General features: G+C 36.6%; 1 protein-coding gene across 1 annotated transcript in view; it reads left to right on the forward strand.

Annotated features, from left to right (window-relative positions):
- The window catches only part of LOC116236511 (pinopsin-like), an 81,721-nt gene that overhangs the window by 26,874 nt on the left and 30,339 nt on the right, over positions 1–24,508 (forward strand). Inside the window, exon 3 of the mRNA XM_031605169.2 lies at positions 406–731. Coding sequence (XP_031461029.1) covers positions 406–731 — 326 coding nt within the window. The remainder of the gene's footprint in view (positions 1–405; positions 732–24,508) is intronic.

Here is a 24,508-nt window from a genome sequence, read left to right on the forward strand (position 1 = left end):
TTTTTGGGCCCCCAGTCTTGAATATAAAGCTTTTTTTATCTATAAAAAATGCAGTATTTGAAAATGCTCATGAATGTTACAAACTGAATATATCTTAGCAAGGGAATATTTCTACAATTTTTTCAGTTCATGAAGAAACTGGATTACCTTGGTTAATACCAGAGCATGTAATTCTTTGTAAATTTCTCTGTAAAAGGAGTAGCCTATTAGCATGAAGACCTTACATTTTAAGCTAAATACAAGTTAAACAAACTTTCATGATGGACAGGGAGGATTTAAACAGAAGAACAGTTCTCACTGCTGCTTCAAATAATGCTATAATCAGGAAAATGTCTTATTTCTTTGGACTTAAAGTGGCTACCATGTAAAATAATGGAAGTAATTGCCTAAATTAATTCACTGCAGGCATCGTGTCCCTGATCTCCCTGGCTGTCCTGTCCTACGAACGCTACAGCACCCTCACCCTGTGTCACAAGCGCAGCGATGACTATCGGAAGGCATTGCTGGCAGTTGGCGGTTCCTGGCTTTATTCCTTGCTCTGGACTGTGCCACCTCTGCTTGGATGGAGCAGTTATGGGATAGAAGGTGCAGGCACCAGCTGTTCGGTGCGTTGGTCCTCTGAGTCAGCTGAGTCCACGTCCTATATCATCTGTCTCTTCATATTCTGCTTGGTCATCCCTGTAATGGTCATGATGTACTGCTATGGTCGGCTCCTTTATGCTGTCAAACAGGTAAGCTGCTCTATGCTGATAGTGCAAACTGCTTTGAGAAATATGTTTAATTTTTCCTTGATTGATTTGGAAGTAGTAGATGGTAGACAGCAAAACAACAAAACAAAACTAAATAGAAAAGACCACAGAAAGTCTGAAGGACAGGGAAAGAGAGTCTTCAGCAAGATCCTCTTTAGTCCTGAAGCTGCAAACAGAACCACCAGACAGCATCCATAAAGATTCTGACTTTGTGATTTGGAAATATTGCGTCCTACCAAATTCAAGATATCAGGGTGAAGGTTGCACTTATAAAGTCAGCATACATCTGTCTGTAAGACATCTGTGTAAACATTTCTTCCTATTTTTGAATCATGACATTTTAATAATGTCTGCTTCTTGATCTGTGGAATCCAAATTCTTCACTAATTAAATTCTACTGCACTTTGCAGAGTTATCCCAGGGGCCAACTTTCTCCTTGTTGTTCTAGGCTGCATATAAAAATTTCCTTAAGTAATTCTCCTACTGCAGCTACTATTACCACTGTTACCATTACTACAAACGACACTCTTCTAGCTGCTTTAAGGTACACTGCAGATCTTCCAAAATGAATGTTCAAAAAGACCTTGCCAAGAGATGTGGTGTTGTGAAGTTTTAATACTCTAGGGATGGTAATGAAATGGTTTGCTGATGAATAATAAGAAAGGAATGAGTGTATAAGGTGTTCTCTAAAAGGTAGTTCTCTAAAATGTTCAGATAAATTAACTAAAGGTTTTAAACGGGGAAGAAAAAAAAAAGGGCAGTAAATCCCTGAACAGAGTCTCTCATACAGAATTAAATTGGATGTAATTCACTTTTGATTAGTCATAAGAAATTAAGGTCATGCCTTTTCCATAATTTGTCAAAACTTTCAGAACACTTAAGGCCCAAATGGGAAATCTTCCTGGTTGAGTGCTGAGCCAGTCAGTAAAATCCCTTTGATGAAGCACATTTTAGTACTCATCTTAATGCTGTGAAATGGTAACATTCCCTTGATTGTAAACCATTAAAGCAAAGTTGAAGACCGTATCTGGTCCCTGGGTAGCTCTATCCTTTACCATCACCCTAAAGAAAGAGCAGGATCTTGAAAGATGTACTGCTAGTAATATGCAGAAGGTACAACTTTTATAAATGTTTGTCTTGTCTGTCCTTCAGCACTCATTGCCCTTTTTGATAACAGTTATCACCACACTGTACAAATGCTTTTATGGATAAAAAGCCTTTAGCATGTTGTTCATTTTCTAGTTCTAAATGCAGACCTGTGGTATTTTAGTCATCATATTTTTAAAAAATGCTACTGTGTATTAGAAGTATTGGTCAGATCACTGATCTGTTTGTCTCTTAAGAAGCTGTGGCAAACATGCTGAAGAATCAGAGTATCAGAGTATACAGAAGTCTTTCAGTTGATAGGCATTTTATATTTAGACAAGAAGACTAAGCAGAATGGGTAGAAGAAAATTGATCAATTAACTTCCAAAGAAAAATACAGGAGAAAGAATAGAATTTTCAGCAATCCTTTCTCCTCATTTCTCCATGTGCTTTTTAGAGTGATCTCTAGAAGACTGAGATTTGAGACCCCTGAGAAATTTTGTGAAGGATGGAAGTGAAAAAGAATCAATCTTGCATAATCAATTGGAAGGAAAGCCTTACAGAACTAATGATTATTAAATGCAAAGAGACTCCAGTGAGAATCAAATCCTTTCCCTTTTCCTGTGATCCAGGTTCATAGAAGCTGCCGAAGCATTTGGAAAGTCTTGAGTAGTTGATTTTTTACAAAAAGCATTTAACTCTTGGATTTTGTAAAAGATTTCCTTGAGAAGTTGTATTTCTGCTAGAAGAATCTCTTTAACCATCAGTCCTCACCTTTCCATGAAGCATGTACTTAATCATGAAATTTTGCATTTAATAAATTTCCTGTGTAGAATTTCAAAGAACATATCATGACACAGTCACTGAAATACAGGCTTTCCTTCAGCTGTAGGTCTGTATTCTGAATAAACAGGGTAGATTATGAAACGCTTAAGTATGTTAAGTATGTTTAAACTGGAGGAAGAGATGAACAATAGCTAAATAAAATATATTACTTCTCACATAAAACCACATAGCATTGGTGTGGTAACATAAAAAAAAATAGTTATGAGAGGATATTATATCTATTGTAATGCTGTTAATTTCCGGCATAGGCAAAAATTTATTATCTTGCAACAAGAGTATATTCTGGCCTCATAGCTTAAAAAAAGTCCGTGACCCTCTCTGTAATGTATTAGATGAAATGTAAGAGCATTGCAAACATAATAACTGCAATATCCCAGCTTCAGCTGCTTGGTAAATTTTCTAAAATATGCATATTTTCACAGGATATATAGACATTTTTATGTTAGAACATTGCAGTTAATGGTATTGCACCCTGAGATCAAGAGCACAGGAGTTACGGCATTATTAATGCCACAGTGCAAATTAATTGAGGTGGAATAAATATCTTAATAGATTTAGGATAGTTAATGCAAGAATTGGCATGAAGCCTGCATTTTCTCTTTGCAGAACTGTAATTATGGGTCTGCTTTTCTCTTCTTCTCCTCTAAATTTAATCTCATGCTGTAGCATTCTGACACTTGAGGCATTCATAAATCCTATGCATTCATCAGCAATCTGAGTAATGGTAAAAGATTTCAAGGACTTCAGTACTACAGATTTTATAAAAGATCTTCCTTTCAAGGAATTACAAGTAGATATAATCCCTGTATGAATAATGGTAACAGCAAAGGCTGTTAAATGGTATTACAACATGATTGTATGATTGTCTCACAGTTCTTACTGTTTATCAAGCTCAAAGACCACTAGGAATTGCTGAAGTTATTTTCTCTTAAGATATGCTTTTTTTTTTTTTTCCAGACTAGTTTTATTTGAACAGCTGAATCCTGTTGCCACCGTGTTTCTGCAACACACTTGGAAGAGTTGAGAGATGGGGCTGGGTAAACAAGTCACTGGAAATTGTTAGCTCTTAATAAGAGTATTTCAGAGGTGTTAAGCTAAGTAACTCTGAAATCAGAAAACCAAATTAAAACAGGTGATTTGAGAAGTTGCTAGTGATCTTAGCAGTGCCTCAGATTTTAAGATGGACAGAAGCATAAATATTTTATTAGAATTTAATTCTTTCCTCTGAGTCCACATTATTATTTATGCTAATCTTTTTTTTCCTGTTTTTCTGAGATGTTTCTGACCTGTTCTTCCACTGCTACAAATGCTGAAATGCAGTTTCTCCTTCAAGTTTTCCTATAAAGATGTGTGTCTGATGTCTGTAAGTAGAAAAGGGCAAAGTTTTCTCCCTCACAACATATTATTCATACATATTTTATTCGTACACATTCTACAGAATAAGGAAAAGAAACTGAGAGTAACTTATTTCTCCTATTGTAATTAGATTTTTTTTCAGCTCTTTGCTTATGATACTTCCCTATGACTCTGCCTTTGTATTCCCTATGGAAAAATGTTCTTTATACAATCAGAGTCAGTTGTTTACACTTTGAAAAGTGAGATCCCAAATGTGGAATTACAGAGATTAGCGTTGCGATCACTGTAGCACAGAAAGCACAATATGATTAAAATCCTCCACTGAGGCACCCAAAGAACTCGTATGAACCAGCCTAATGAAAATTAGAAAAACTTTTAGAACAGTTCTCTTCAGACAGTATTAACTCCTGCTCACATAAAAATACTGCCCAAGGAGAGGAAGAGTCCCAGAACATTGCTTCAAGAAAAGTTTTCAGGTGGATTTTGTGAAGACTCTTCTCTTGCCTCATGTCATTGCCAGTATCTTTCATCAAAAACTGTGCCTGAGCTCAGCTCAAAGCTCAGATGGTCTTTATGGAATGTAGCTAGGACACTGAGAACAACAAAAAGGATTGTAAGCAGAACACAAAGACTTAAATACTAACTGTAATGTATCTCTGAGCACGCAATTCTTGCTCAGGGCAGCAGCCTGTGTATTAAAATGGGCGAAGGGCCAGTGGTCACACCATCCAACTTTGGAGCTAAGTGAAACAAGGAACACCCACTGTGTTTTTCAATTTGATTTTGGCTGATTTTCTGAAATCTATATTGTTTATTCTGTTTTGATTTTGAAGCATATTTGATCTTCCCCCATTCGCCTTTCAACAGAGAAGCAGTAAAGATGGAGTTTTGGAGCAAATGGTTTTGTGATCTGACCTGATAGCCCTGCTGCATGGTTTTGTTCTCTTTTCCCTTAAGGAAAAAGTAGAATGAAGAACATTTATTACATTCTTACATGTCATTACCTCATTTCTGCATTGAAATTTTACACTGTGAAAAAGTTCCCTTTTTGTAAACACAAAAGAAAATAAAAAACAATGAAAAATTTAAGACTAATTTGGAGGAGGAAGGAACTTGCTTTATCAATATAGCTTGTCCTCCATCTCATGGTTCATCTACTCATATTTAATTCTTCAGAAACCAAAATGTAGATTCAAGTAGTGAAATGACCTATTTCCTCTACAGCAACTTTTTTTCTTTTGAAACAACTTGTTTCTTTTGAAAAGTTCAACATAATTTCTGACTTCCAAGTTTCATAGGAGGATCGAGTAATCTCATTTTATCCCATCTGCTGACCTTTCAGAGTCCTTCCACCTGATCTTCTCTCCCTCTGGACTTCAAGTTACAAAATTTAGTAGGAGGACAAATCTCAGGTCTCTCTTTCATGGAGTAATGCTCCCAGAGTGAAATTGTGACTCAATTATAAATCTGAAGAAACTAATTTAAATTTCTGTGTAGTGACATTTCAACTCCAGTATATTTTTAAAAAACATTGAATAAAAATAACTGTAATGATTCTGAAATCTCTGGTGCCCACAAAGAAATTCAGGGAAAAAGAAAAGAGGAAGTGTGAACTTTTATGACTTTAGATTCCTTAATCCTGTTTTATGTCTCCTATTTGGAACAACTGAAATGATCTGTAAGAGCAATTTTTGCATCATTCATTGAGGTAGTCAGGAAAAGACTGTAAAGCAGAAAGGTCACTCTTATCTTAGAATAATAGAGTAACTTGGGTTGGAAAGGATCTTAAAGTCCAATCTCCATGGTGGGAGCAGAGATGGCCTCCACCAACTGTGGCTGCCCAAGGCCCATCCAACCTTTTGTGCCAGGGGCACCACAGCTTCTCTGGGCAATTTGTTCCAGTGTCTCAATACACTCTGAGTAAAGAATTTCCTCCCAACATCTAATTTAAATTTCCCTTCCATTTCTAAAGCTCATTTGAAAATGATTATTTGTAGGAAGACAACACATTAGGACAGAATGCTCGGTGATTTCAACTGAAAATAAATTATCTTCACATTATACAAAGAGTAGGATGGAAAAGCAATAATTGTTCCATCATTCCTTCATATGCTTCATATGTCTATTTATAGGGAAACTCAATTTTCTGAAACTTTATTGTTGTTGGCACTGAAGTTATGACTTACACTGAGAAAACTGGTAAAGCAATTATGTACCGTTATCTCTGTTTTCTAAAAGCCCCAAATAAAAACAGACTAGTAGTCATAGGCCTTTTAGAAGCAAAGCTCAAAATCTTTCCAGTTATTTAATGAAACAAAAAAGATCCAAGAAATGTAATTCAGGTGAAGATGATGTAGATCTAGTCCCTTGGTACCCATAGCTCATCTTTTTCAAATGTGATTTGGTACATTTGTGGTTTGACATAGTTGCAAGTGTGTTTGATCATAACTGCATCTATGCTGAGACAGATGATTATTCTCTTTAGATAATCTTATCAGTTTATTTATTACTCTGTATTCATAATTGTTTTTTCTTCCCTTTTGGCCTTCATGTGCACTTTCTCTCCAATCTTCTAGTGTTATAGAGGAAGAAATTCTTGGCATTTCCTTCTTGAGGTTTGCTGTAGAAGTATCACAGCTATGTATAATTCACAAGCAAAAAAACTATTCAGCTAGCATTTGAATGGATAGATGTATTTTTTTGCATCATTCGGAGGTTATGGGAACTTAATTGAAATATAAATCTCATGTTAGGCTGAGAGAGATGTGATAAATCTTAGCAAAATATAATGAGAGACATCTGCCCGGTTATCAAATGTTAGAAAGTAATTTAGTTGTATATCTTATAGTCAAAATCAGCAATAAAATTCTCAAAATCAATGTCTGTAGAAGTGCTGTATGTTCTTTAATTGGCATACATCATCTTATTGAGCAGTTGTATGTATGCCCACTGCACAGCTAAAACACACAGATGGTAGCACACCATTTTTGATTCTGCAATAACAACACCCAGAACATGCCTTCTTATTGATCGGTTTTAGGATTTTGGGACTAAAAACAGGCTTCTAATCATAAGAGCAATTGATATTCCTATGTAACAATATATCCTCTTTGCGTTTAGCTAATTAGTCAAGTAGAAAAACATAACAGCTGATATTCTTTTAAAAACTGTTTTCTTCAAGGGAGAGGAGCACTGAAATCCATGTGGCTCCATGTAGTATATATCAGTGTTCTGTTTTCTGAAGATATGGTTGTTTTCAAGTCTTCTTAACTTCTGCCATGGTGAAATTTCTCAGAAACAGCTAGATGAGGCAATACCAGAGACAACTACTTTGACAATTATTAATACAAAAGTCAAGGAATAATTAGAAAAAAAGTCAGAAAATCATTGTTATTGCCATTCTTCCTTGATAGGGGATTATGTTGAATAGGTTGGGGATATTTTTTGTTTCTTGGTTTGTTTGTTTGTTTTAAGATTTAGGCCACAAACTGTAAATGGTCTTAGATGAGCATAAATATTTCAGTATATCAACTGTTTTTCTTTCTGATTTTTTTTTCTGGTTGTTTCCATAACCACTCCCTTCTTTCATAGGCCATAAGTCGCATTACATCTTTCTTCTCCTTAACCATGACCCAATTTTTACATATAGAGATCTCCTACTTTCTTTCAGTGAATAGATTTCCTTCGACAGCTTGAAAAAATTGTGCATATACAGCTTTTCCAATGCTTTGTAAAGCTGATACTACAACTTTGTCTGGCTAGAAGGAGAGTGTGTGCTATTGAAAAGTCAACTGTGAGAATTCAAGGCATTTTCATCATCTATCTAGTCACGTTTCCTCCATAGTTAGTAGAGAAAAACAATCACATTCAACGAGGTTATTCCCAACACAGACAAATTTTGACAACTAAAGACATGTAAGATGAGTCCCACTGAAAGAAGTAAAAGGTTGTATTACAACAAAATCAGGAAACACTTTTCTCTTGGAAAGAAGATGCGGTGTATTCATAATTGCATTAAAGTACGTGATTTCTCCTTTTCAATTATTTTCAAAACAATGGTGCAGCTGTTAAAAGATTATACCATTATGGTTTTGTTTGCTAATTCTGAGTTGTAATGTAAAATATAAGTTAAAAACTTAAAAAACATCTGTAGTATTTTGCCTCTGAATTTTGGGATTCATTTCAAGAGGACTTTAAAAATACTTGCTTTCACTTTGATAAACAGCAATTTTCAGATGTCAGAATTCTGAATTTCAGACAGTTCTATCCTTACATTGCTTCTGAACCACTAATTATTTGTTCTTGTTAAAATAAAACAATATTAAAATAAAAAATAGAATAAAAAGTTGCTTTGATTATCTCAGAGGCAGATTTACTAACATGCTTAATTTTTAAAGAATTAACTTATTCTTGTGCTCTTTCTTAACTACTGGGGTTTGCCCAGATGGTGAAAAATTTTTCAAGTATGCTATTATGAAGACAGTAGAAGTTTAGCATGAATTTTTCAGGTTCATTGCTTTCAACTGTAAAAGGATTTTGTGCACCTAATTAATACCAGTTTGTATTAAAGGACTCTGTCCCAAGGGCACAAAATCCAGTGTTTTTTGTAACAGCTAATAAAAATACAAAACTCTGAGAAATAAAGGAGATTGCTAACATTGTCTTTTTGTGTATGTATAGCTGCAAGGCAGCTAAGTTCACTGTCTTAGCTTTTAAGAGAGAAAGAGTATAATGGTCCAACACCATCCAAAAAAAATGCCTTTCAAAGTGTTTATAGGCTTCAGTTGAAGTCAAGTCTTGTATAGATACATGTTTAGCTCATGAATGATGAATATGCTTATTCAGGGTTGTTTTCTGTATGTCTAAAATAAAAAGCGTACACTGACTGTTGAAGCACATGTGACCAGATTAGTCTTCAGTTCTAAGGTCTAAGCATGATGGAAGAGCAAATGGAATGAGAAGATTATGACCTTCTTTCCTCTGTGCTGACTTAAGTGTAAATCATTAGTTAATTGTTTGTATTTTGCAGAGAAACAGTAACACAATATTGACATAAATCAGGCACTGTAGAAATTAGTTGTAAATCAAGGTAATGGCTGGTCAGAAAATAGGATTTTATTGGATTTGCCACTTTTCATTCTGTAGATGAATTAGGGAAGAAAAAAGCCTGTCACAATCTTTAATAACAAGGTAATGGAAATTTAAGAACTGATGCTTTAATCTCTGAATGTATAATCTCCATGAAGTATGGATTGAAATCTCGCAATTCTTTCAGTTTAGAGTAGATGGTGTATATCAATACCAGGAACTCATGATGTCTCAGTTCAAGGAATGACTTAAAGATTTTTGATGATAGGTAAATGCATAATATTTTTTTGTTAGATCACCATTTATAAAATTGATAATTTAAAAGATGTACTCCGTAGTAAACACTATTTTTTGTTTATTCATTTTTCAGCACTAAGAACTGAGTCACTCTTTTCTTCTCTCCTGTAACTGGACCAAATTTCACTCTTGGCAGAGTCCCTGGTAAAAGACATAGAACAAAACAGATTATCTTACATGTAGTGCTGTGGACTGTTTGTCCAGAATATGGCAGAGGATTTTCATAATAGCTATCACCATTCATTGGTTCCCTGTTTTAGCCCCTCTTTCACTGCTGAAAATCCTGAGGACTCAAGGTAAAGCCACTGAAGCAGCTTGCAGTGGCAGTAATAGGTGGAAATAATTTCATCTAAGAACTTAATCACACAGTAAAGAACTATGCCAGTATGAAAATGACAAGTCCACATTACAGAAATGAATGTGAGTGATCACTATGCGCTTACAGAAAGAAAATCCTGTAAAAACAAAAAGTTAAACAAGGTAAACAAAGAGCCAACGTTATTTCAAAGACGCATTAATTTCTAGTCTTACCAGATAAGTAGAATTTTTTTGTTAGCTGTGTTAAAGAGTTTGCACATGTGCACATGCAAACTTCTGCATAAAATGTATTCAACGTTTATTGCCTGAGAAACGCAGTAGAACTGTCAGGCTTTTATTATCTTAATAGTACAGATTTATTAAACTGCATGAAGTTATGAGATCAATCATACTCATATTCTAATATTTTTTTATCTCCTGTGTCCTATGTTTCTTTATGGTGAATACTGTTCATGGCTAAGGACTTAGACTTAAATGATGTGTTTATGCTTCCTCCATGAAACCTGCATTTCACCTTCTGAGGCAAACTTTGGTATAATATAAATATAAAAGGTTAAATGAGAATAAGTACAACACTTTGGAAGTCATGTGAGGTTATGATGACCTCGCAGTATGTCTTTTCATACATTGCATTTATGCAAGGTAGGCAAAGTATTCCCTCAAATCATACATACTCTAGAAGCTGTACAATTTTATCTTTGCTTGTGTGGACTCTGCCTATAGGAGCACTCATGCTTCAATGAATGCTCAATTTTGAAATGTTTTTACATGGTCAGGAACCTTCCTTGGTCTTGAAGGAAATGGTGCCTATGTCCATACCACACTGTGTTTGGCTTAGCCCATCCACTGGTCTTTATGCAGTGGCCCTCAAACATGGTAGTTCATATTTCATTTATTTGCCCGAATAAAAGTATCTGAAAAAAATCACCAGGGCTTCCTTCCTGGATGGTAGTGTAGAGAGCTCCTATAGCATGGAATTGAGGGTCTTGCTATACTCTGATTTTATAGCGCAGGTGTTGGTAAGTATAAGTCTACGTCACAAGGCAGAGCACTACATAGAAATGAGGGAGCCAAGCTTGGTGCAATCTTGTCTATACCACCTACTGGGAGTTGTCACTGATGCTTTCTGTCTTAGAGACTACTGAGGCAAATCTGTGCTAGGGAGCCAAGCATGCTAACACTTGGGCAGGATAAATGATTAGAGCTTGATCCACTTCATGCAGTGAATTTATTTAGTGATACAGACATAGTTATTCACGCTGCTAAAATTATGTGTGCAATCCATGACTTCCTTCTCCACTGACATTTGATTTTAATTTTAGTTTGTGAGTTAGGAAAAACTTGAATTTTTGTTTCTTCTCTAAAAGCAGCTTTTTTTGTATGAAAGAAGTTCCATGTGTGCACAGGAATCTGTAAGTTTCTGGCTTTCTTCCCTGACTTTAGACAATTGTGAATACTTTTTTAAATAGAGCTGGCTGGGAAGCAGACTTTCTGGTCTTTTCCCAGTTTGAGATTTTTGATGGAGATTTCTTGTCTTGAAACAAAATCTAAACCACATTATTTCCCACAGATCAGGAAGCAAGTAGTATTTTATTTTGACAAAATCCCCCACTGGAAGATTTAGCTGTTATAATACAAAATAGTGTCCTCTTGACCCTGAAACCACTCGAGGTCCTGGTGTCTGTGCACAGAAGTTGGTTAGCCTAAACAGTGTGGAAAAAAAAGAGCCTGATAATACTTGGAGCTGATGAGCTAAAGTCTTGTGAGATCCCCAGTCTTGAACAACATCTCTCCATGAGGTAACTGGGCATTAAAAGAGCAGACATTTTAGATCTCTGTGATATTGTCAAGGAACAAGAGAGAAGTCCAGAAAAACAAGAGTTCCAAAAGAAGTGTCTCAAATTTGCATTTTCCCATAGAATGTTTGCATCTTAGTGAATCGGTTTCCCAGTGCAAAAATGTCACCTAGGAATAACTTTGAGCTTAGTTGATCTGTAATTCACCTCTGCAAGTGAAGCACCTCAATTCTATTGTTACAGAACAGCCAAGGGAGTTTCCGTGGTTCTACCTAAACTTTTCTCACATTCTCCTCTTTCACCACCTTGTTTGATATGCATGATTGATACGGTAAGAAAAGTGCAGCTCTCACATTCATGTAGTTGCTCATTGCTCTTGTTTAGCAAGCACAAAGGTGCAAAGATAAGTATTCAGTTTACTGAATCTCATGAGTATGGTGAAGAAATGTTGAAAAGTTATGCTAATTTTCACATGTTCTAATTATACTCTTTCATTTTCATACTGCCAATTTAAATCTGTATTGATACTTTTTTTTTTTTTTTTATGGTCAATACTTGTTTTTTCTTTTGCTTTTAAAATAAACAGCCAGGCTATTTTATGGAACTCTTCCCTTTTATTAAATTGTTGCTGGGTTATCTGGAACACTTATTTGTTGAGACAGCATTTTGGAAAGGTATGACTTCTTGCAACAAAGCTAACAGAGGTGAAAAAAGGCCATAATGCTTGGCCATGTCTCATGGTGGGTCAGTGGAAATTGCCTGCAGTGTTTCATTAGATTAAAACTGGGGTCATACCTCAATTTACTAGTATTTTACTGGGTGTCAGGCTCTACTCATTTCAGTGGGCCACGTGTTAAGTGAAGGCCACTGTCAAAAGTGAAAAATGATGGCAAAAATAGAGCCCATAGGAATTTAAACATGCAAACATATATCAGGCAGCATTTTATTTATCTGTGTCAATGAAAATAGATTGGCAACAGTCTAAGAGCCTTTAATTATTAACCTTGATAGAATCCTATAGGTCTCGATACAGAGCATCACTCAGTCAGATTAAGCACAAACATAGTTTTGTGTGGCCTGACACTGATGCTTAAGCAGCAAAATTAGAACTTTTTCTTGGTTTACCAACTGGATGAGCTGTGTGGGGCAGGGAGGAAGAGATTGTCTGGGGTTTACAAGGCAGTGAATGAAGGCAATTTTGGGGCTGAAAGTTAACCTTTATTGCATACATGCATGGCAGAGGGATAAGGTATAAAGGCCAGGCTGGAATGGGAGGAAGGGAGTGAGTCCTGAGACTTGGCAGCAGGCTGAGCTGGGCAGCTGGGCTGAGCAGGTCTAGGGGAGATCATGCTGCACCCCAACGGGGGAGCAGCTTCCAGCAGAGTGAAAGCAGTCTCTGTGAAATATTTAGACTAGAGACTTTCAAGGTTTTTTTTTAATTTTTTTATTAAGTACTAACATATGGCTCTTCAAAACATCTGGTTCTTTTGGAATAAAAGAGAGTTTGTTAAGGCACTTTACTGTTTGCACCTGACACTTCAGTTTTACAGGGAGCCTCCTTCAGTGAAGAAGCACTTGTCCAGACCTTCCCAGGAGAAATGGTACTAATCCATCACACCACAGAGTTTTACACCATTTTGCTCTAGGCACATGATTCATTTGAATTTCAGTTCATTAGTAGTGCAGTTGTCATGTGAACTCTTCAACTACTTGATTACGGAGATCTTCAGATTAAAAATCTCAGGAATCCTTAGGCAGTAAATCAAAATCCCTTCGCACGGGTGAAGGCTAAGAAGGAAAGAAGTATGATTGTAAGTAACCCTTGTTGCCTTCAGAGAAATGTCTATAAAGTTTATTGCTGTGTTTCTCAAGTAATTTTCAAGGTGATGATGCTTAATCCGTTGGCTCCACAACTTCTCTATTTTATAGTTTTCAGGATAACTTAACCACTTTCTGTTATTACTTAATCAATTTCTTATACTAATATGATTAAAAAGTGAAAAAGAATACTTAGTTTTAATTTTTAAGATTTAGCAGTCTGAGGTTTCTCCATGGTTATCCTTTATAAAAGTCTACATTGCATGCATCTTAAAAAATGAACAACTGTCTCTGGATTTAGGTAGAGTCATCCTAGTTTACAATGAATGGTAATTGTTTGACTTTGAATAGCACAACTGACATCTGCTTAGCAGTTAGATTAATCACAGCTGTGTGTGTGATAGGACTGCCTTTAGGGTCTATTCCGAACATTCTTTTGTACTTAAGAGTGGTAATCTAAATTCAGATGGGAGATCTGTCAACTAAACTGCTTCTCAGATAATAAAAAGGCATGTAGGGTAAACACCTAAGGAGATCTTAGTAATACTGAGCTGTTCTGTTTCTCAAGAGACAGAAGAGGCGCAATATTGCAGTGTTTCAGGAGGCTATCACATCCATTTTATCTGGTAATGTAACATCTCTGCTGCACTTGACCCCAACATGTGGAAAGAAAGATTCCTATTAAGGTGATCTCTTGGTACTTCTTTCTGGCCTATTAGAGATGAAATACAAAATGTGAAAGGAACGAACCTGCACAGAAATAGAAAAAGAAGAAAATGATAAATATTCTGCACCTAAATTAACAACGAAACACAACAAATATTCCTATGATGAATGGAGCTTTCCTTCCCCTGCAAATTCTGAAATACTTTTTATTCCTGTTAGCAATCCCATTGAACATGTTTAAAGCTTGGTTATAAGCCTGTAAAACACTATACACAAGCCACTGCCTCACACAGAACGTGAAATGAGTATTGCCACAATTTTCTGATCATATACATCCCTAATTGAAGACCAACAGCAATCCTCTCTGCTCTACCTTGAAGTAGGAATAGGTTGGAGATGGGCCTTTAAAAACACCCATCTTGGGAAAAGTTCATCCCACTAATTCAGCTGAATACTGTTCTGTACTCCATTTGTATGGCTTGCAGGCACTTACTGAAAGCCTTTAAAGGCCTTATCTGGTACTTTTCTTTCAGTTGCTGAGCAAGTTCAAGATAGTAGTTCAGTCCAACTGTCAAGTTAAAAGAATTGACTTTCACATCTTTTCAACATGGTCTTTCTGCATCAATCTTTAAACCTTTTATGAAGGCAATTTGTAACTGTGGTTGTCAGTCTCACCTTAGCCTTTTATTAATTGCATGGGATTCCTGGGAGCCTTTTCTTTTTGCATGTTTTGTTTCTCTTTCCAATACTGAAAAACCTTTTCTGCCCTGCTCATGCTTCTGTTCTCCAACACAGTCAAGGCTCAGTAGGTGCTTAGTCATATCAACCTGGCGCATTTTGGATTTTCTCACTGTAAAACTAAATGGATTTGCTTTGAGCTCCATTGCTTGCTGAGGAAGTTCAAGATTGTAATTCAATCTAAATGTCAAGTTAAAAGAAATACGATTCCAGCTTGCTGAATCATCTTGTTAACTCAGCACTCTTTTTCACTTTGACCTTTCCTTGGGGAGGTTCAGGTATTGCTCAATTACTTTCTGTCTTTACAGAAGAGTTGTGGAGTTTGATAAGGCTAAATCATCTTTTTCTCACTGAGGTGATAAAATCCACACTGGACAAGCTTCATACTGGCTCTGATTTCATCCATCCCTACTTACTCACTGCACTCTGAAGGATTCTTCTGGCATAAAACTGAGAAATGCACATGTTGCTCACAAGCGAGCTGAATTCGTAAGATCCATATTTAACAAATATTGATTTGAAGAGGCATTGGGTTGGTAGCGAACTGGACTAGCTTGTATCTTGGTACAAATACAGATGTGTTGCTTTTCCTGAATGTTGTGGTTACAAAACGAAGGCAAGAATATACCTTAAGCAAAATTGGGCTGTAAAAGAATATTGTCCTAGTGTCAACCTCATCCTTACAAGATAAAGGACACATTTTGCTACTGGGAATAGTTTGCTAATTTACAGACGGAGAGAGTGAAACAAAGATCTGATCATTTACCCTGTGCAGAATCTCCAGCCCCAGAACTAGGCATCCCTTGTAATTCTGTTACAGCACTCATCAGAACGCGTGAAACCAAACATGTTGCAGTAAATATCCGTGGGGATTATCAGCTGGAAAGTGAGTGCAGTTGATTAGGAAAGTAAGCAGGGCCAGCTTGGGTTGGCTGGGCAGTAGCAATGAATGTCTGAAGCAGGAAATCTAGGAATAAGGAGAGCAAGGAGATTGGGAAATAGTGTCATAGATCAACAGTGGAGTGAACAACTACACCCACTGTGTTGCTAAAGGGGATAACAGAGTTTGTAAGGCCTACAAGGGCAGCAAGTGGTCAACAGCACCAGTGTAACATTTATAATGTATGTACATATACATACATAAGCAAATAATGAAGTGATCTCAGTTTTCACTTTGAAGGAATCAGTCTGAGTAATTTTATGAAAAGATCATTTCTGTGCTCAGGTAAATCAAACGGGTAAATAGAAGACTGGGAAACAGTAGGAAAGGGATTCAGAGAAGAATTCCCATTTTTATATCATTGTATGAATTTAAAAATTGCAGAGGGATTAGGGGTTGAGAAGAAGAAAAGGCAAAAAAAAAAAAAAAAAAGGATAACAAATCTGATCAGAGCTACAGAACTTTTCAAAGAGAGATGAAATAATAATAAAAATATCCATATATACCATTGCTCAAACATTATAATTTTTCAGTTGCAGTGCTACATCTGCATTTTTATTCTTTGTCCTTTATTCTGATGTTTGTGTCGTAGTTGCACATGTAGAGAAATACTGCTATCAAATAGAAGAGGAAAAACTAGTTCATTAAGCTAAAACAGCTGCTATGAAAAAGTTGGGGTTTTTAAGAAGTGTGGAATGCTGATAACCCTTCTATCCAGGCTATTTATTAAGCTCTGCTGTGTAAAGAAATTAAGGCATTACCATGAACATAGACTTTGATGATAAGATTCATCAGTTTTTTCCCCTCCTTTTTCCATTCTTTCCCTCTTTCCCTACCCCTTCTTTTCCTGTCCTTTCCCATATTCTCCTCTTGTCTCCTTTTCTCTCCTTCCTCTTCATGGTCAGTCACTTTTGCTGATAACAATCCATCCAAATTTATGTGTACATTTTTGTACAGCTAATTGTTCAGGTTTGACAACTGATGAACTCTAGCAGAACTTTTTAACCCCTAAATTAGATGTATCTTTGCTTCTGAACTGAAAAATTCTTAGTTCCAAAGTCAGTAGTCGCACTGACAAAAGATCAGTTTGCTGTCTGCTGAACCACCACTGCACTCCTACAGGACATTAACCACTACATAGAAATACTCAAACATGCCAAAGAAAAGTCATAATCTGATTTTAATTCACAGAAGCCTGCTACTGTGCCTTTATGTCAGTTCCCTCAGGCTAGGTGAGAATGCATGGCAGATAGCTCAAATGAACCATTACAATGTGGTAAATTTTTTTATTTGCATACAAGATTTGGAATTTATGTTAGCTGGTTTTAGTTGCTGCTGATGCTGTGCTGTTCCTCTTGTAACCATATAACCCACAGATCTGTGCTACTTCCAGAAGTCACTTATCAAAGTGCTACCTGCAGAGGACTGATAGCAGCATAGAAGTATGTCTGCTGCTTTCATCCCTTTCTACAAATTGGAAACAAATTTGAGATGAAGAAAAACCACTTAGAACTAAATTTCCCCAGACAGTTACTCCAGCTAATTTATAAGTGGTTACTTTATTCTTTTCTTATTGAGATTCTATGTCATAATAATGCTAATTTACAAGCTCAGAGAACTTGGAACTGTCAAGATTCAAAAGCATGAGCAGTATCAAAGCCAGTACGTAAGTGGCTTTTGCCATCTTTCCTGCTTTTTACTTCCCATGTAATTATAGGCCAAAGATAAAATTGAAACAGAGTTTGCCAACTAATCAATTTTCACAAAGTTGCAAATTCCAGTTTTAACATGTCATATAGCTCTTTTGCATATCAGCACCGTAGCTCATTGCCAGTGTACTTTACAACTGTGCTTCAGCACTATCTATACTGTGCTCTTTCTGCAGAGAGATGACAAGAATTTATTTAAGAATGGTGAACTTAATACAGCTCATAGCTTTTTTCTAATGCTTGACTCTCCCACAGAAATGCCAGCAGGTCTCTAGCAGTGCTATTACTGCTATTAAAACTGCTACTTTTTCCCTGAGTGATGCTGGTGTCTCAATAAAAATTACTGACCTGCCTTAAAGCAAGTTTGGTGAATTCTGTTTCAGTGAAGAACAGTGGGATTCTGTTGCAAAGTCAGTTGCAAATATTCTGGAGACTTACTCTTCTCAGATGAATGCACCATGCTATGGGAATTTTAAAAAATTGTCTGGTTTTTATAGGTTAATATCTGCATAAGCTCATGTTCAACATAGTTACACAAAAATATCGTGAGAGGAAAGAAAGGTATTTCAGAAGATGTTTTTCTGCCCACTTCATGATGTGCGCACAAGATGAAATAACTCTGGCTCTTGCCTTCGGAGGAGAGTTAATTAATTTCTATGCTATCAACAATGTACATGTGAAAAAAAGGTCATTCTAGGCACAAATAAGTATATATAGACAATGAAGCTAAATATTAAGTCAGGAGTGCCTCTTCAGTATAAGGTGACATATGTCACAAAGAATTCATGGGATTTTCCCAGCATCTTTGGCACAGAAACTGGGAGACAGAATTTCTTTTCCTTATCATTTTTATTCTTTCTCTCACTACACTTGGACTTCAGTCACTTTGCAGATCAGGTCAGAACTGACACCCTGGGTTGGCCAAAAGTTGGTCAAATTGAACTGTATTCATTTACATTTTCTTGGTAGCTGGTTTAATTGATTTTAGTTGTGATGTAAAACAAGTTCTTGAGTCCCTGTGAGGTGCCCATTTAATGGAGAACTGTTAAGAATGGGCATGAATATTTTTCCTATGTATAAACTCTACTACTGAAAAAGTGTTATATCTTTGTCCCAGTCTTATAAATATCTCACTGCAGTAGAACTTTTTATTATTTTGTCTGGATATAAAATAATATTTTAATTTAATTAATAGATATATTTATTTTAGGTAGGTGTAAAAAAACACTCAAAGCACCTCATATACTTTGTGTATTTGGAGTAGCCCTTGGAGATATGGTTTCTGAACATGGCAGGTACAAATAACTAGTTTATTTGTAGGAATTTCTTCATGCTGGGCTTGGAAGGGACCACAAGACCCCCCTGCTAAAGCAGGTTCCATACTGTAGTTTGTACAAGTAGACATCCAGGCAGGTCTTGAATATCTCCATAGAAGGAGACTCCACAACCTCTCTGAGCAACCTGTTGCAGTATTATGTAACTCTTAGCATAAAGAAGTTCTCTGCATGTTTGTATGGGACTTCCTGTGTTCAAGTTTTAGGCCATTGCTCCTTGTCCTATCGCTACACACCACTGAGAAGAGCCTGGCCTCATCCATTAACCTCCCATCTCCTTTTAGATATTAGGGTATTTTAGGTATATGTCAGCTTTCAAATACTGCTGCTGCTCTCACTGCATTGTGTGTTTGGTTTCATCTCTCTGCATATGATTCTATCATATCTGGATATATCATCAGCTCATATATGCTGATCAGGTACAGTAAAGTATTTATAATGTACCAATGACCCTTGCTTTTTTAAAAAGCAAATGCCTCCTTATCCTGACATTCTTGCCTAATAGGCTGCAACAACCATTATATATCTGCATGCACACCACGTTCTGGAGATATTCTGCCCTCCTCACCCATCTAATGGTAGAGGACTTGGGGAGAGGATTAGAGAATATTTAGCAAAAGCTTTAGTCTTGTTTAACCCTGGATTATTTTGTGTTTAATCATAGTTTTCAACAAGCACAAATTCCTGCACTGTCAAAGACTGCCTTACAGACATGAACTCATAAATTTGTAATAATCTGGTTCAGTTTGTAATAGTTTGTTTCTGCTCATCTTGCCTTTTTGGTAATCTAAAACAAATAATAAACTTCACAACAGCTTAAGTATAGGTTTCTTAATGGGAAGTCTTATAGTGATACACAATTTATAAAGAATTGCCTGTGACATACAAGCTATAGAAAAGGAGCTTATCTTCATTTTCTATGAGCAAAGGTAAATGCTTGTAAGCACCCAGACTGGGTATAACTCATAAGCTAGTTTCTCTTTGCTGGCATATCAGGGGGAGTGCAAGAGAGATCTAACACCAGGTACGTGATTCTGGGTACACAATCAAATGTGTTCATAAGGGACACTTACAGACCATTTAGTCCAACTCCTCTGCAATGAACAGAGACACCTGCAGCTAGATCAGGATACTCAAAGTCCTGTCCAACCTGACTTTGAGTGTCTCCATGGACTGGGCATCCACCACCACCTCTATGGGCAACCTGTTCCAATGCCTCATCACCCTTAGTCTAAATCTCTCCTCTTTTAAGTTTGATACGAGTTCCCTTTGTCCTATCACAACAGACTCTGCTAAAGAGCCTGTCCTTTCTTATAGCCTCTGCTTTAGATACTGAAATGCCACTATCACGTCTCCCCAGAGCCTTCTCTTCTTCAAGCTGAACAGCCCCAATTCTCTCAGCTGAGAGAATGATCCATCCCTTGGATCATTTTTGTGTCCCTCCTCTGGATGCACTCCAGCTTGTCCATGTCTCTCCTGTATTGAGGACTCCACATTTGGATGCAGTACTCCAGATGAAGTCTTAATAGTGCAGAGTAGAAGGGCAGGATCACAAAAAAGGTCTGTCATCAGTATGGAGGAGAATGCTTTCATACCAGTTCCACAATAAATGCTGTATTTTTAAAGATGCCATTGAGGGGAGAGGCTCACAACAACTTTGATTTTATATACTGTGCAGAATCCACAGAATTTGACAGCCAGATACAAGTACACATATTAGGCTTATGTAAATATAAATAGCTCCATGTCAGAGGCATAACTAGATATCTTTAATGACGCTGTCCTTTATCTTATATGTCAGTGGAAATTTTCAGGGAACTAGGAGGGGATTCCTCAGTTCCAAAATATTGGAAAATTTGACATCTCCACAGGGGTAATTTTGGTTATGTACCAAAGTAATGCTGATGCATGAGTGATTTCAGTCTCTAATTTCATTGCAAGGGCAGCAGCTCACAACCCAAATGAAAGGAAAGCACAAGTTCTCACCCACATGTGTAGGTCTCCATGAAAAATAATATTAAATGCAACTAAGATCTTTACATATACAAGCAAAAATTGATCTAGGGGAATATCCATCCTCCATTTTTTGTTAAAAAATGAAAACGTTATCTTGACACTTCTTTTTTATTGAATTCACACTCCAGATTTCCAGATTGAGAGGAAGTGTTGATATTTAGGGTAAAAAATGTTGTTAATTTTGTTCAAAAGCTGGATGGGACAGTGAGTCATAGTTATGCTATAGGTATAGGTTTTCCAACCCAACAGTGTATAAGTATATATGTATATAAATATATATCATGAGTACATTATAGTTTGTAAACTTTATATACATATACAAATCTATATACTTACATACACTCAAACAATCACTGGCTTTTTCAGCAAAAAGGGACAGCTCACAAACCAAACTGCAAACATATCTGAAGGGTGAGGAAAAGGCTTCAATGCATTCTGTTTCCAGATAAATAGGATTTCCAATCTCAGCTGACATTTGCTCTGGCTCTTGCATTTATTATCCTTGTCAATTATAAGTCTGTTATTTTTTTTAGATTTATCTGTAGCTGTAGCTAAAGCTTTAGCTATATCAGTGTTCTAGTCTTTCAAAACAATATTTTTGTTGACCTATGACCAAAACCAACTTTCCTCTAGACGCAGGCCATTTCCTATGTGGACAATAGCAATTCATTGCTTATTATCATGTGGTAACCTGGAATCCTTCATGGCTCTAAACCTGTAATGTTAATCCCTATGGTGGGGCCATTGCACCTTTCATGGGCTCCTCAGCAAAGTCACCTTTGACTCAATAGTTTGCCAGGCCAAAGTAGTGTTTTCCTTGAGCAAGGGGGATTTATCCACTCTGCAGGGCATGCTGGAAGCTGAGTAGTATATCCTGCCTTTAAAACTTTGAGGTTCCTTTAAGCCATTATCATCTGTCAGTTACAATGAGGTTTTGAGCTAATTCAGGCCAACATGTTTGTGTTGAGCTGAATGATAGGGATGTCAGCTACTGTGAGCCAAGGCCACTTATAGCATGCTCACTAGAATTGGACTTAGGCAAGAATTCAGATACAAGAAAATAATACTCTGCTGTCAGTTTGGACAAATTAAAATTGATGGCTCCAAGGGGATGTCTTGGTATCTATTACAGTGTCCCAAACTGTCCAAATACTTTGTGTAAATAGGGTAAGGCATATTAGACACATAAAACCCCAAACCCCAAACAACCTCAACATTTTATAGTAAACAGTTTCTTTTTGATGATCTTTTTGATGTAATATTAATTATATTTTAAATAACTTGGGACATAAACTCCAATGTTTCTTGCGTCAAGTAACTATATTTTCAGGTAGAAAACACACCTCTCTGCCCATTCCATTTTCATTTTCCACATATCTTGTTTTCCACACATCTTCAGTTTGTTTCAGGCAGATAAGTGCTGTGGAATGTCAGATATCAGAAATAGCAACTCTCTGCAGTGCCACGGTTACTTAAGGATATAGGTACAAATAACAGCTTTTAGAAGTGAATTATTACCATAAAGAATATATTTGCTTAAATGAGCATCCAGGGCTATTGGTTCTTCATCTTTAATTCACGTCAGAAGAATATTTTTTTTCTTTATTGAGTGAAATGGTAGTGCTAATAGTAATGCTCCAAAATACTTGTTTTCATGATGCCTTTGGACCATTCAATGAATTAGTTACTATGCATGAGCCAGCACCTTCTGAGGGCTGGGTTGTTTGGTGTGGGCTCTCACACCACATCACTGGCACACAACTTCTTCTGGCCTTATACTGTCCTCACAAGGAACAGCTGCCCCAGTTGCTGTGGGTAGTTGCTCAGGTCTGTCCTGAGGATTGGAATATCTAATGTATCCTTCTGTCTAAAATGGAACTGTTACACAAACAAAATGATAGCCGTGCATGATACGCTTTTAATTTTCTCATGTATACTGTTGCTAGAAAATTCATAGTGAGAAGATCAGTGGAAAATATGAGCCATCTATGATGTAAGTGAAACCATGAGCTGCTTATTTGTGTGCATGTGAATGCGTACACTTTGCTAGTCAAATTGTTGCTAAAAGCCCTTCAGCTAGCACAGGGAAAGAATTCCTGAAATGAAGAGGATTATAATGTTTCTTATGTCCATGACAGAACTGATATTAGCAGCAATAGCTTTTATGCTTCAAGGGCAGTGTACAAAGACCTAAGTTTTGTATTTAAAACATATCTTCACTTCACCTTGAGGCGTTAAGATGACAAATTTCATTTCAATAACAAAAATTCCCAATGAAGCCAGACTTCAGCTGATAAAATGTCCTTCTTGTGGATCTTCAGTTCCTAAATTTGACAGTGACATTCAAATAATTAACTATAAAGCCCCTTGTATGTTCTTATGGCTTCTTCCTTCTGTGTTTGTTTTTATTAACTCATTATGTGACCCCAGCTGAGTGAATGCTCAGATGCTTACTTAAGCCTCACTTTAGCCACTTTAGCCCCATGCAAGTGTAAATGCTTTGTAGAATCAAGGCTCAATGGACAGTAGGATGACCTGAAGCAGATATTTCTGTTTAGTCTGTGTTTCCACAGGGTCTGTACATATATTCAGTGTTCACTCCTGTTTTGTACTAAATGCTTTTAGCACCTAGATGTTAATAAACAAGGCATTCAATTTTAAGGTCGTAAGCCCCACTTTCCTGTGGCTGTATCCCTTAAATAGCAATCAAAGCACTTCATCTTATTATCAATCCATGAAGCATCAGTTCTGGAGTAGCCCACGCTGAGAAGCAGATTACTTGAAGCTTCTATTTTCTGCAGATTTAGATTTTTTTTCCCCTTGTTTTTTCTTCAGGATAGAAAGAGCTCATCATTGCTGACATTTGAGTTGCTGCTTAGTATGAGACACTCCTGGGGTTTGTGAAGGGTTACTCATACCAGTAAATTGAGAGCATTTTTTATTTCCTTGTGTTAAAAACAGAGAAGACTGCCTTACTTGCCTGGTTTGTGAAGGAAGGAGAATGATCATTTTCCAGCTTTTTCATCTACTGTGTCTTTAGCATTAAAAAGTCTAGCTCCCTTCTGTTCATTTTAAGAAACTGTAGCAAACTAAATGCTCAAAGATTGGCAGATTTCCCTCAGATGATTATGAATATTTCATTTATCTCTGGTTTTGGTAGTGCTGTTGAATATTTGATCATGTCAAAACAAGCATGCATAACTGACACTTAAGAAGGTTGGCAGCAAACACTGCTGTTCATAAATGGCCTTTTCTTTACTGTGCAGCTTTGGAAGAGAGAGAAAAAAAACCAGCTCTTTGAATGTAAAATGTACAAAGGCAATTCCAGGAAAAATGCATCAGCCGTGATAAATAAACAAAGCACTCTGTACACTGTTTCCATATTGCTTCTTTAGAGTGAGCTAGGTAAAGGATGATCACAAAATCGACTACTGAGGTTCTACCTTAATAAACAGATCTTGAAGGACAAAATGACTGCACAACCCTGGAGAAGATGCAGTGATATGCAATTTCCTCCCTTGAAGCGGGTCTGGAAGTTAGATTTTTCCTATACAGTCTCTCCATCTTGTAGTTACGTGAATGACGTGTCGTATATTCAACACCTTTCAAGATGTTAAAAAATTAACTTTGAACTGTTAAAGTGTAAAATAACAGCTTTATTAGAGAAAAAACGTAACTACATTAACTGAGAGATAGAAACTAGGGTAAATGCAAAAAAAAAACCAACCAAACAAATAAAAGCACAAGTGAA

Source organism: Phasianus colchicus, chromosome 1, assembly GCF_987193195.1.
Source record: "Phasianus colchicus chromosome 1, bPhaCol1.hap1.1, whole genome shotgun sequence".
Classification (NCBI taxonomy): domain Eukaryota; kingdom Metazoa; phylum Chordata; class Aves; order Galliformes; family Phasianidae; genus Phasianus; species Phasianus colchicus.